The sequence below is a fragment of the Schistocerca piceifrons genome, chromosome 2 (genome assembly GCF_021461385.2).
Source record: "Schistocerca piceifrons isolate TAMUIC-IGC-003096 chromosome 2, iqSchPice1.1, whole genome shotgun sequence".
Lineage (NCBI taxonomy): Eukaryota > Metazoa > Arthropoda > Insecta > Orthoptera > Acrididae > Schistocerca > Schistocerca piceifrons.
The window spans coordinates 282,645,721-282,659,893 of NC_060139.1; the positions used below are offsets into that span (position 1 = coordinate 282,645,721).

At 38.6% G+C, this 14,173-nt stretch overlaps 1 protein-coding gene across 1 annotated transcript in view; it reads left to right on the forward strand.

Annotated features, from left to right (window-relative positions):
* Nucleotides 1-14,173, forward strand: part of LOC124775330 (dynein beta chain, ciliary-like) — a 702,744-nt gene that overhangs the window by 191,360 nt on the left and 497,211 nt on the right. The window contains exons 30-32 of the mRNA XM_047250162.1: nt 10,706-10,817; nt 10,932-11,124; nt 11,254-11,572. Of these exons, the coding sequence (XP_047106118.1) occupies nt 10,706-10,817; nt 10,932-11,124; nt 11,254-11,572 (624 nt within the window). The remainder of the gene's footprint in view (nt 1-10,705; nt 10,818-10,931; nt 11,125-11,253; nt 11,573-14,173) is intronic.

Below are 14,173 nucleotides of genomic sequence, written 5' to 3' on the forward strand. Positions count from 1 at the left end.
CTTAGGGGGAAAAAAGGACAGGTATACACTCGCACACACACACACATATCCATCCACACATACACAGACACAAGCAGACATTAAATCACTTCGAAACCATAACCAAAAAATTTTTTTTCCGCTTTGCTGCTATAAAATCCACCGTTTCCAGTCCACAAACAGTTCCTTTTAGCTATTAAACAACCCTTTCGGCAGTTTTAATAACTTTTGCTTTATTTCCATTTCCGTTTTTCTCACATCACCGATCATTTTTAGCCGCTTCCCACAGGTTTTAACGTCATTATTTCTTCATCAAACAATTGTTAGCTTCATTTCCATAATCTGCCACCACCAAACCACTCCTTTTAATACATCCTCACGTAGTTTTTTCGAAATTTTCCCGAATTTCTCCACCCTTTAACGTGTTTTGGCGGCAACACAACCACCTAACCTTTATGCACATCATTATCTACCTACACAAGTTCACCACAGGATCAACATAGCCCAGCCCTAACCAACCCTTTTTCGCCTTTTTTCACACCAGATCTCCATTTGCTTTCTAATTTTACCTTTATCTCTCCCCATATATTTTTTCATATTTATTTTCATTTTCATTTCAGCCTCGTGTTCCACTTTCCACCTTCTAGTACCATGTCACCCTCACAACACCTTCACAACGACCCCATTAAGTTTTATTTACATTCCCTCCGCAAACATGCCTTCGCCCTAGCCAGATTACACTCCCATATTTTATTTTCTCAGGCTTGTCTGACATTTGGCATCACCCCCAAAGGCCTCACACTTAAAGTTCCCATCTCTGGCTGCAACCCTTCTTTCCATCAGTCCCTATACCAGTTCCAAACCAAACAATCCGTTGCCCTCACCCACCTAATCCTTCACCTACACATCCACTCAGCCAATCAACACGCCCATCAACTCCTATCCTTTATAAAAATCCTCAATCTTTCCTCTCCCACATCCACACCTGTTGTTCAGAGCATCCTCCTACAGGCCAACCGCAAATTAGAACAGCATGCCACCCTCCACCTTAAAAAACTATCCAATCTCCTGGTTTCCCACCTCCGGAAAGGCAACTCACTCACCCTTCACAACCTTTCCAGCAAACCTCAACCTCCTCTCATTGCACACAAACCCAGTCTCTCCCATCTACTCAATCTCCCACTTCCAGCTCCACTCCCTCCAAAACCTCAAAATTCCAATCAACGCAATCTGGAACCACAACACCCCAATTCAGTAGTTAACCTTTCCTCCAAACCTCTCTCCCAATCCGAAACCTCTGTCCTATCCAAAGGCCTCACCTTCAGCCCCACTCCCAGATTTAACCAAACAGCCCTCGTCAAAGATTTACTGTCCTACACCCGTACTCTCTGCTGGAAATATCACTTTGCCACGAAGAAAAATGATCCTAATCCTACTCCTAATGATCCAACTCCCCAAGACACTATCCAAATTGAACCATGCCTGGAACAGTTCCGTCCTCCGTCACAGCGGGACCCACCTCCTCTTCCTCAAAATCACCCTCTCCTAACCTTCCAGGAATTTCTGACTTCCAGCCTTGCCTCTCAATCCTGAAATGTCTGCTTGTGTCTGTGTATGTGTGGATGGATATGTGTGTGTGTGCGAGTGTATACCTGTCCTTTTTTCCCCCTAAGGTAAGTCTTTCCGCTCCCGGGATTGGAATGACTCCTTACCCTCTCCCTTAAAACCCATATCCTTTTGTCTTCCCTTCTCCTTCCCTCTTTCCTGACGAGGCAACCATTGGTTGCGAAAGCTAGAATTTTGTGTGTATGTTTGTGTTTGTTTGTGTGTCTATCGACCTGCCAGCGCTTTTGTTTGGTAAGTTTCATCATCTTTCTTTTTAGATATATTTTTCCCACGTGGAATGTTTCCCTCTATTATATATATATATATATATATATATATATATATATATATATATATATATATATATATATATATATATATATATATATATCTAAAAAGAAAGATGATGAAACTTACCAAACAAAAGCGCTGGCAGGTCGATAGACACACAAACAAACACAAACATACACACAAAATTCTAGCTTTCGCAACCAATGGTTGCCTCGTCATATATATATATATATATCACACACATATCCATCCACACATATACAGACACAAGCAGACATATTTAAAGACAAAGGGTTTGGGCAGAGATGTCAGTCGAGGCAGAAGTGCAGAGGCAAAGATGTTGTTGAATGACAGGTGAGGTATGAGTGGCGGCAACTTGAAATTAGCGGAGATTGAGGCCTGGTGGGTAACGGGAAGAGAGGATATATTGAAGAGCAAGTTCCCATCTCCGGAGTTTGGATAGGTTGGTGTTGGTGGGAAGTATCCAGATAACCCGGACGGTGTAACACTGTGCCAAGATGTGCTGGCCGTGCACCAAGGCATGTTTAGCCACAGGGTGATCCTCATTACCAACAAACACTGTCTGCCTGTGTCCATTCATGCAAATGGACAGTTTGTTGCTGGTCTTTCCCACATAGAATTCTTCACAGTGTAGGCAGGTCGGTTGGTAAATCACGTGGGTGCTTTCACACGTGCCTCTGCCTTTGATCGTGTACACCTTCTGGGTTACAGGACTGGAGTAGGTGGTGGTGGGAGGGTGCTTGGGACAGGTTTTACACCGGGGGCGGTTAGAAGGATAGGAGCCAGAGGATAGGGAAGGTGGTTTGGGGATTTCATAGGGATGAACTAACAGGTTACGAAGGTTAGGTGGACGGCGGAAAGACACTCTTGGTGGAGTGGGGAGGATTTCATGAAGGATGGATCTCATTTCAGGGCAGGATTTGAGGAAGTCGTATCCCTGCTGGAGAGCCACATTCAGAGTCTGGTCCAGTCCCGGAAAGTATCCTGTCACAAGTGGAGCACTTTTGTGTTTCTTCTGTGGGAAGTTCTGGGTTTGAGGGGATGAGGAAGTGGCTCTGGTTATTTGCTTCTGTACCAGGTCGGGAGGGTAGTTACGGGATGCGAAAGCTGTTGTCAGGTTGTTGGTGTAATGGTTCAGGGATTCCGGACTGGAGCAGATTCGTTTGCCATGAAGACCTAGGCTGTAGGGAAGGGACCGTTTGATGTGGAATGGGTGGCAGCTGTCATAATAAGGAGGGGGAAAGACGAAAGGATGTGGGTTTTAAGGGAGAGGGTAAGGAGTCATTCCAATCCCGGAAGCAGAAAGACTTACCTTAGGGGGAAAAAAGGACGGGTATACACTTCCTTCGTCTTCCCCTCTCCTTCCCTCTTTCCTGATGAGGCAACAGTTTGTTCCGAAAGCTTGAATTTTGTGTGTATGTTTGTGTTTGTTTGTGTGTCTATCGACCTGCCAGCGCTTTCGTTCGGTAACTCACCTCATCTTTGTTTTTTATATATATATATATATATATATATATATATATATAGAGGGAAACATTCCACGTGGGAAAAATATATCTAAAAACAAAGATGATGTGACTTACCAAACGAAAGCGCTGGCAGGTCGATAGACACACAAACACAAACATACACACAAAATTCAAGCTTTCACAACAAACTGTTGCCTCATCAGGAAAGAGGGAAAGAGAGGGAAAGACAAAAGGATGTGGGTTTTAAGGGAGAGGGTGAGGAGTCATTCCAACCCCGGGTGCGGAAAGACTTACCTTAGGGGGAAAAAAGGACGGGTGTACACTCGCCCACACACACATATCCATCCACACATATACAGACACAAGCAGACATATTTAAAGACCAAAATAAATATGTCTGCTTGTGTGGATGGATATGTGTGTGTGTGCGAGTGTATACCCGTCCTTTTTTCCCCCTAAGGTAAGTCTTTCCGCTCCGGAGATTGGAATGACTCCTTACCCTCTCTCTTAAAACCCACATCCTTTCGTCTTTCCCTCTCCTTCCCTCTTTCCTGATGAGGCAACATTTTTTTGCGAAAGCTTGAATTTTGTGTGTATGTTTGTGTTTGTTTGTGTGTCTATCAACCTGCCAGCGCTTTCGTTTGGTAAGTCACATCATCTTTGTTATATGTGGTCACGTGTAATGGCTGTTGGTGGCACCAAAGTTAAATGTCCAGTTGTTCACAGATGAGACAGGAATGGAAATTGAAGGTTGCAAAACAAAAAATGAAATGCTTAACTCAGTTTTTAAATGCACCTTCAAATAGGAAAACCCAGGAGTAATGCCAGAATTATATTCTCATACAAAGATAAATGTTAGTGATGTTGAGGAACCACTGAAGTCATTAGAATTGAACAAAGCTTCCATACCTGATGAAATACCTATCAGATTCTATATTGAATTTGCAGATGAGGTAACACCTCTTTTAATCACAACATACTGAACCTCTCTTGAACAAAACACTGTGCCCAGTGGTTGGAAGAAAGCACAGGTCAAATCCATCTACAAGAAGAGCTGCAGAAGTGATCCACAAAAGTATCTTCTAGTCTCCATGACATCCACTCGTTTTAGAATCTTAGAAACTATTGTGAGCTCACACGAAATAAGGTATCTTGAATGGAATGACCTCCTCCATGCCAACCAGCATGGATTCTGAAAACATCTATCATTTGAAACCTAACTCATACTTTCCTCACATGACATACTGAAAGCCATGGATCGAGGCAGTCAGTCAGTTGCAGTATTCTTCGATTTATAAAAAAACATTCGACTCACCAGGGAACATTCCCAAGTGTCAGTAAATGATCTTGATGAAACTTGGCAGATGTCTAGAGGGGGCAAAAGAATGTAGTATGTACATATTTTTTATTTGCCCCTGATTTCACTTTTAAGGGTTAAAATACACCCTGAAAAGTAATTTGGCATGTTAGGTTTGGAGGGAATATCTTCGAAACAGTGATATGTAAAAAATGTTTCTCATAAAAGTTGATATATAATTAATGTTCTTGAAAACAATGTAACTGAATTTTGTAGTAATTTGAAACTTTGCAGAATACCCCACCACAGTTCATTAATTTTTAAAAAACAAAACATTTGTTATAACATAAATTAAAGAAACTTTCAACCTACATGCATCCATGTGTAATAATAAAGCTTGTCTCTGAAATACCATTTCTGGAAAATAAGCCGTAAACAGTGTGCTGTCAGAGTATTTTCAACAAATCTGAAATATCTAAATAGTCATTATTAGTCTAGTTATCTATTTTATTATATTTGCTTTATGTTTTAAATAATTTTTGTTCAAGAATTAGAGTTGAGCACACTAGTTGATATAATCTGCCTCTCTGAACATCATGTGACCACTGGTATAGATATGTTAAATCTTACAGGATTCAAGTTAGCTTCTTATTTCTGTAGATAAAATATAGAGAAAGGAGGAGTTGCCATATTTGTCAGAAACTGTTTTGATTTCAAAAATATTGATATTAATAAATTTTGCTCAGAGCAGCACTTAGAAGCTTGTGCAATAGAAGTAGCATTTCATGATAAGCCTTTTATAATAGTAGGTATATACAGATCACCTTCAGGAAATTGTAACCTCTTCATAAAAAATCTGGAAGCTTTGCTGCCCATCCCATGGTTAAATACAAGCAAATAGTGGTTGCTGATGATTTTAATGTGTATTTATTGAAAAGCTCTGTCAGTGAACAATTATTGCCGTCAGAAACACTATCTTTCAATTTAGTTCCTACTGTGAACTTTCCTACTAGGATATGTAAGAGCTCTGAGACTGCTATTGACAATATCTTTGTAGACAAATCTAGGGAAAAAAGTCATATAGCAAAACCAATAGTAAATGGGCTATCTGATCATGACATGCAGCATCTTGTGTTAAATGTTGAAACTTGTCAGGATAAAAAATCTATTAAATCTGAGTGCAGGAGTGTAATAAATAAGTCAAAAATTGAGAAATTCAGGAAATTGCTGAAAGACATGCACTGGATAGATGTTTACAATATTTCTGACTTTGAAAATACAAAGTGTACATTAATAAAGCTACCTCCACTTTCGAAAACTGTTTTCTCCTAAAGATAACTCAAATCGCACAGAAAAAAAAAAAAAAAAGTTTGGATTACACAAGGAATAAAGATATCATGTGGGACAGAAAGGATTCTATATCTACCATCTAGGAACAGCTCTGATGTTAGAATTGTAATATATTACAAAGAATACAGCAAAATATTAAAGCAAGTAATCCAGAAACCATAGCAGCTTTATTATGAGAAAAAGATAATTACATCAGTCAACAAAATAAAAGCTGTATGGGATATAGTGAAGACAGAGACAGGTGGGGCCAAAAAGGAAGAGGAGCAGATAGCTCTAAAAATAAATGAGACTTTGGTAACAAGTACATGTAATGTTGCAAACCTCTTAAACAAGTATTTCATTTCTGTTACTGACAGCTTGTGGTTATCAGGTTTGGTGAACAGTGCAATGGAGTATCTGAGACCAGTCTTTAAAAATAACTTCAGTAAATTGGAAATGACACTCATGTCTCCCAGAGAAGCAGCATCCATCATAAAATCTTTAAAATCTAAGTATTCCAGTGGGTATGATAACATATCAATGAAGTTAATCAAAGAGTGCTCATGCAAGTTGAATTCTGTCTTAAGTTATTTGTGTACTCAATCTCTTATCAGTGGAACATTTCCAGACTGGCTAAAATATGCTGAAGTTAAGCCTCTTTACAAGAAGGCGGATAAAGAGATACCAACAAACTATTGACAAATTTCACTTTTGCTGGCTTTCTCAAAAAAATTTGAAGAGGTTATGTTCAAGTGTCTCCTTAAGCATCTGACTGCAAATAATATATTTTCCAAGTCACAGTTTGGATTTCTTAAGGGTCCTGATATAGATAAAGTTATTTATACTTACAGTGAGAATGTACTTAATTCATTAGATAACAAATTAGAGGCTATTGGCATTTTCTGTGACCTGTCAAAAACCCTTTGACTGTGTGAACCACAGCATTCTCTTAAGTAAACTAGAATATTATGGTGTCACCGGCAGTGCTACAAAATGGTTTGAGTCTTATCTATCTAACAGGAAACAAAGGGTGTTTTTGCGAAATACCTGTGTAGTAAGCGGTCAGTCCTCATCTGGCTGGGAATTAATTACATGTGGTGTTCCTCAAGGTTCCATCTTGGGTCCACTGCTTTTTCTTGTGTACGTTAATGGCCTGTCATCTGTTACATTGCCAGATGCTAAGTTGTTTTGTTTGCAGATGACACAAACATTGCAATAGTAGCAAGTCAAGTACAGATTTATAAATAGATGCTAATCAAATTTTCACTGACATTAATAAGTAGTTTAAAGCTAATTCACTGTCATTAAACTTTGAGAAGACCCACTATATGCAGTTCAGAACCTGTAAGAGATTTCCTTTGTGTGTAACATATGAAGACATGCAGATCAAAGAGGCTGACAGTGTTAAAGTTCTGAGATTACAACTCGATAATAAATTCAGTTGGGAAGGGCATACCACAGAATTGCTTAAGTGCCTAAACAAGTCTGTATTTGCCGTGAAAATGATGTCGGATGTAAGAGATATAAATATAAAAAAACTAGCATACTTTGCTTACTTTTATTTTATTATGTTATAACGAATCATATTCTGGGGCAACTCATCAAACTGAGCAAAATTTTTGGGTGCAAAAGCATGTGATAAGAATCATGTATGGTGTAAATTCAGGAACATCTTGTAGAAACCTGTTCAAATAACTTTGTATTCTAACCACTGCTGCTCAGTATATTTATTCCTTAATGAAATTTGTTGCAAGTAATACATCTCTATTTCCAACCAATAGCTCAATACATCGTATCAATACTATGATTAGAACAACCTACATAAAGACCTAAAATCACTTACCTTCGTCCAAAAAGGGGTTTAATATTCAGGAACACACATTTTGAATAAATTGCCAGCAACCATTAAAAACTTGGTTTGATCAGGGTAGTGAGTATTATATTCAAATGTTTTATGTTTTTATGTTCTACTTTCTGACATGTTCCACACCCATGAGAATCATCTCATTTTTTGGGCCTAAGGAATGAGAACTGAACCTAATCTAATATAATCTCTATTATTTTATGTTTTACATACCCTTTGTTTACCATTTCATGTATGTTGAGTTTGTTAGTTCAGAATAAAAAGTAACTTATTGTTATGATACAAAATCATTACAATAATAGTAAGACATAAAGAAATGCTTAAAACATAATATTTTATTCCATGATGCACATAAAATGAATGAAATTTCTTTACATAATGTACATAAGAGAGGACACAATATAAAACAAAATTGTGCAGCATTTAAAATTTTTGTGGGTAACCCTCTAAATGTACTGATTTGTATCAGGCATATTTCAGTACATTGATAACCCTTGGCAAAGGGAATTGATCATAAACCAGTGCACTGAAATATGCCTGTTGCAAATCAGTGTATTTTGAGGATCATCCATGATAATTTGAAATCCTGCAAAATTTAGTTTTGTATTACGTTCTCTATTGCGCCTGTTATGTAACGAAATTTTGTTCATTTTATGTGCATGGTGTAAGAAAATATTATGTTTTAAGCAGATTATCACTATTGTAATGATTTTATATCATAATAATGAGTTACTTATTATTTTCAATGAACAGGTTGTATGTATTTAAGAAATTTTTTTTAAAAAAGGTAAACTATGTAAAACATAAAATAATAATTATAAACACGAAACAAATATATCTAAGGTAAATAACTAGACAAATAATGATTGTTTAGATATTTTAATTATGTGTGTTGAAAATACTCTGACAGTGCATTGTGTACAGCTCATTTTCCAGAAATAGTATATCAGAAACCAGCTTTATTACACATGGATGTATGTAGCTTGAAAGCTACTTTAATTTATGTATAGCGCAGATCCCCTGAAACCATTGACCTAAGTTGTCAACAAGGCACTGTGCAAGCTGATGGTGGCTTGATAATGATGTGGGCTGTGTTTACTGGAAAGGACTGGATCCTCTAGTCCAAATAAACTGATCATTGACAAGAAATGGTTTAGGTTACTTGGAGAGCATTTGCAGCCATTCGTGGACTTCATGTTCCCTAACAATGATGGAATTTTTATATGACAATGTGCAATGTCAGCGGGCCACAGTTGTTCACAATTGGTTTGAATAACATTTTAGACAGTTCATGCAAATGATTTGGTCTCCCAGATCGTCTGACATGAATCCCATTGAAGATTTATAGGAGATAATCGAAGGTCAGTTCATACACAAAATCCTGCTCTGGCAACACTTTTGCAATTATAGACAGCTACAGAGGCAACATGGCTCAGTACATCTTCTGGGCCTGTCAAATTGGTGCTCTGCACCAGGCAAAAGGAGGTCCGATATGATACTAGAAGGTGTCCCATGACTTTTGTCACCTGAATCTTGTTGGAACCCTTGCTGTGTATGTTCCATATTAATGACCTTGCAAACAATATTATTATAACCTCAGATTTTTGCAGCCAAAGCGGTTATCTATAATGAAATACTGTCTGAAAGAAGCTGCATGAATATTTAATCAGATCTGGCACTTGCTTTAAATGTTCTGCAATGTAATATTCTGCACTTCATAAAATGAAAAAAAAAAAATCTAATATCCTATGACTATAATATCATTGAGTCACAGTTGGGATTGATAAACTCATACAAATAGGGATTTGTAGGGATATGAAATGGAACAATCAATTAGACTCAGTATAGGTAAAGCAGGTGGCAGACTGTAATTCATTGGTAGAAAACAAGGGAAATGCAGTCAGTCTACAAAAGAGATTGCATAAAAAGACTTTTGTGACCAATCCTAGAATACTGCTCAAGTGTGTGGAACCCATACTAGATAGGAGTAACATGATATTGAATGGATACAAAGAAGGGCAGCACGAATGGTCACAGATTTGTTTGACCCATTGCGAAAGTATCAGGAAAAAGCTGAAATAAGTGACCTGGCAGACGTTTAAAGTTAGAGGCAAATTAGCCTGTGGGGAACCTATTTAGAAAGTTTCTAGAACTAATTTTGAGTGATGAATCAAGGAATGTATTACAACCCGCTGTGGAATTCTTGTGTAGGGATTGTGAAGACAAGATTAGACTAATTACAGCATAATTAGACTAATTACAGCATACACACAGACAGTGAAGTGATCATTTTTCCATTATCCATACGTGGGTGGAATGGGAGAAAGCACTAACAATTGGTATAATGGGACATACCCACTGCCATGTGCAGTGGTTTACTTAGATAATAAAGATAACAGCCAGACCATACTGATTTGCATGCAAAAATCCAAAGAGTGTGAGTTAAAATTTAAGATCTTTGTTTGCACAATCAAAGTATTCCTCTATGTCATCCACAGTTTTGAACTCATGTTGTCTGTAGAACAATTCTTCATAACTTCTTAGAAATCAGTGCTGTTTCCTTGTTTACAATAATAATTGTTACTTGTGTTTTGCAACTGATGGTTTTTGAACGTCTTGCGCCTAGTTGTTGTAGGCATCTTTTATAGTTTTACCCCCCCTTTTTCATATTTTGTATACGTCCACTAGCTCCTCTAGTAGTGCTTCTGGACTCACAATTATGAAATTTCTTTGTATAATTGTTTGTACTGAACTGTATTATGTGGTACAGCTCTTACTGCTGCATTTAATTTTGTTACAAAGCTAACTTTTATGCAAGAAAATTATACACATCCAGTTTCATGAGATCAGAACTGCTCACAGAAGAGCCAGTGGACATATAGAAAAGATGGGAAGAATTTAAAACCACTGAATATGTCTAAACAGTCAGGCAAGATACATTTGGTCATTTCAGTTGCAAAAGGTAAGTAATAGATATTATATACCAGATAAACTGCATTTCTTTGCCAACTGAGGAAGAATGGCTGCAGACCTTAAAAACCTTTTGCAAGATTTTCTGCTTTTTACTTATTTTCAGTTTGGGATTTTGTTGATAAATTCAAAAGCATGGTAAAACAACTTCATGAGAGAGTTACTAATGCACAATCAAATATTAAAAAAATCAGAGATCTTATGGGTGCTTGGTCTACAACTCCATTATATGAACGGAAGGAGCGAAAGAAATTTGCTCTGCTTAATATTGAAGACCGTTTGGAAAATGTGCAAAAGAGGTATGTTCAAGTTTTAGGAGTTTCAGAATATGTCACTGAAATCATCACTGACATTTGGTATATTGCAGACATTGTGGATAAAAGCCTTATGTTGATATGTGGAGTGAGTTAATTAATTAATGATTTTAGGTACAACATCATCAAGGAAACTGGTGTCCTGATACATAATTTTATGGAAACTAATTACAATCTGTATTTTGAATCTAACCATCTGAACGAACAAAGTGAAATAGCACATTTTAATAGCAAGTCTCCTAGCATAGGAGAAGAAAACAAAAATTCCATTAATCAAGAGAACACCATCAATAACCATGAACAATTAGATATTACACTGGGAGAAGAAGCAAATGAACAACATTCCGCAGAAGAGGAGAGTGGCTTTGCTGTGACTGATCCAGATGTTAATGGTACCTGTTCTGATGAAAGAGGAGGTGCAGGTGAAAGAACTGTAAGTAATTTGTAACTCACTTACGTTATTGTGTCAGTCATAATGTTTATTTCTATAGCACTAGCTGTTGCACACAGCTGCACTCGTGTATCAGTAGTTTTGTTATGATGAGTGATATTGAATAAGTAAGCTGCTCTGCTCTATGTGCAGTAACAGCAGATACCTCACATTTTTACCTGTTTGGGTAAACATAGCTTGTGATACACTCCCTGCTCTTCCCCCGCCAAAGCTGTCCCAATACATGATGCGTTGACGTGTGCAGCATTGCTGCCAAACAGTGGGAACAGTGGATCATCAGCAGGAATGCACATCTGTGCATTGTGCTATTGAAGTAGCATAGAAGTCAGGATTAAATACACTGAAGATTTTAAAGGATTGTATTCATTACTTTGAGTTGTATCATGTAGCACAGATCAACCAATAAAAGCATTTTCACAAATTTGATGAAGATCAAAAGTCAAAGAATAAATTTTTTTTTCATAATTTGTGTAATATTCTTCAAATCAGTAAGTATATTGCACTACACATTTTATGAAGTAGTTTGTTTTCTTCCACAGAGTTCAAGTTACCTCCTTAACAAGGTTTCTTTGAAATCAGTTCAGTGGGTTAGTAACAATGAATTTAAATATCATGCATGATGTGGCAATTTTTCACGCACCTCGGTGTTTATGATGTCATATATCCTGGACTGTGTGTCATACAATGATATAATTTTGCAAGTACATTGAGTGGTACACGAGAAACTGTCTGCAAAATGTGTCACAAATACAGTTAGTAGTAAAGTAGTAATTAATTAAAACATCAGGCAGTCTCACTGCATGAACAGCAAAAATGTAGTAAACAGTAAACCTTTTTCCTTTCATCATTTTGCCGAGATTATAAGTGAGAAAAAGGTTCATAAAGATTTGAAATTGTGTGTAATGATGGTCACCCATCCAAGTGCTGGCCATACCTAAGAGCACTCAACTTTGGTGATCTGACAGGAACCGGTGTATCCATTGCGGCAAGACCATTGGCCTATTATAAAAAACTTATTTAATTTCTGTATCTAATACTGTGTTTTTAACAATTATGGAAGGGATAGATTGCTACTCACTGTAAGGATGACATGTTGAGTTGTAGACAGGAACAACTGTTACACACAAAGCTTTCAGCCAAAGCCTTCACCAGAAAAGAAAAACAAACGTATTCACACAAGCAAACACTCCTTACATACACCTGACCACTATCTCTGGCAGTTCAGGCCAGGCTATAACTGAAATGCGTCGAATGAGAGCAACAATCCATAGTGGAGAAGGGAAGGGGTAGGCATAACAGAGTGTGGGTGAGGGAAGAGGAACAGTGCTTCCTGGTGGAGCATGAAGGGACTAGAGGTGGCAGACAAGGATACCTGGTGCCCCATCGGGAAGCTGTGGGAAGGAAGGAAAGGGAAAAAAACAGGGAGCTGAAAGGAGAGGACAGAGAAGGGGAAGAGATCAGTGTGTGCATTGGAAGAGAGCAGTGCACAGTGAGGGCAAGGGGATGTGAGCTGGGAGGAGGTGGTAGGTTAGAGGGGGCAGAAATTATCGGGTGGAGGGCGCAGAGACAGTAGATTACTGTAGGTTGAGGCCAGGATTATTTTGGGAGTGGAGAATTTGTTGTAATGATCAATCCCATCTTTGCAGTCCAGAAAAGGCGATGGAAGGGAGGATCCAGACGGCCTGAGTTGTAAAGCTGCCACTGATATCAAGGAGGTTATGTTTAGCTGCATGTTGTGCAACAGGATGGTCCATAATGCTCTTGGCTACAGTTTGGCACTGACCATTAATTCTGCTGCGTAACTGGTTGGTGCTCATACCTATATAAAAAAACTGAGCTATGATTGCAGCAGAATTAGTACACTACATGACTGCTTTCTCAGCTGGGCCTGCCTATGATGGGGTAAGATAAGCCTGTGACAGGACTGGAATAGGAAGTGCTGGGGGGTGGATTCAGCAGGTATTGCACCTGGGTCTTTCACAAGGATATGATCCATTGGGATATGGTATGGGAAATCTGTTTGTGGACTGGGTCTGGGGGATAGTGCCTGTCTGTGAAGGCCTTTGTGAGACTTTCAGCATACTTGGTAAGGGAGCTGCCATTACTGTAGATACTCTGTCCACAGATGGTTGGTCGATGGGTTTGATGTGGACAGAGGTGCAGATGGAGCCTTCAGAGAGGGGCAGATCAGCGTTCCACCTTCCATGGTGGCACTCTGGATTGAGAAGAACCAAATGAAGTGAATGGGAGAGAAGGTTTTGACATGGTGAAGGAATTAGGATAGAGTGTCCTGAACCTGAGTCCAGGCCATGAAGATATCGTCCACGAAGCTGAACCAGATCAAGGGTTTGGGAGGCTATGAAGGTTTCCTGTAGACAGTGCGCAAACAGGTTGACATAGTAGGGTGCCATACAGGTTCCCATGGTTGTGCCATGGATTTGTTTGTGTACCTTCCGTACCTTCCGTGCGAAGGGGAAGTAGTTGTGGATGTGGATGTAGTTAGTAAGGTAAATGGGAAATGAGGTAGGGAGGACATTCAGAGAGGTTGTGCTCATTAATGGCAAAACCACGGGCTTGAGGAAT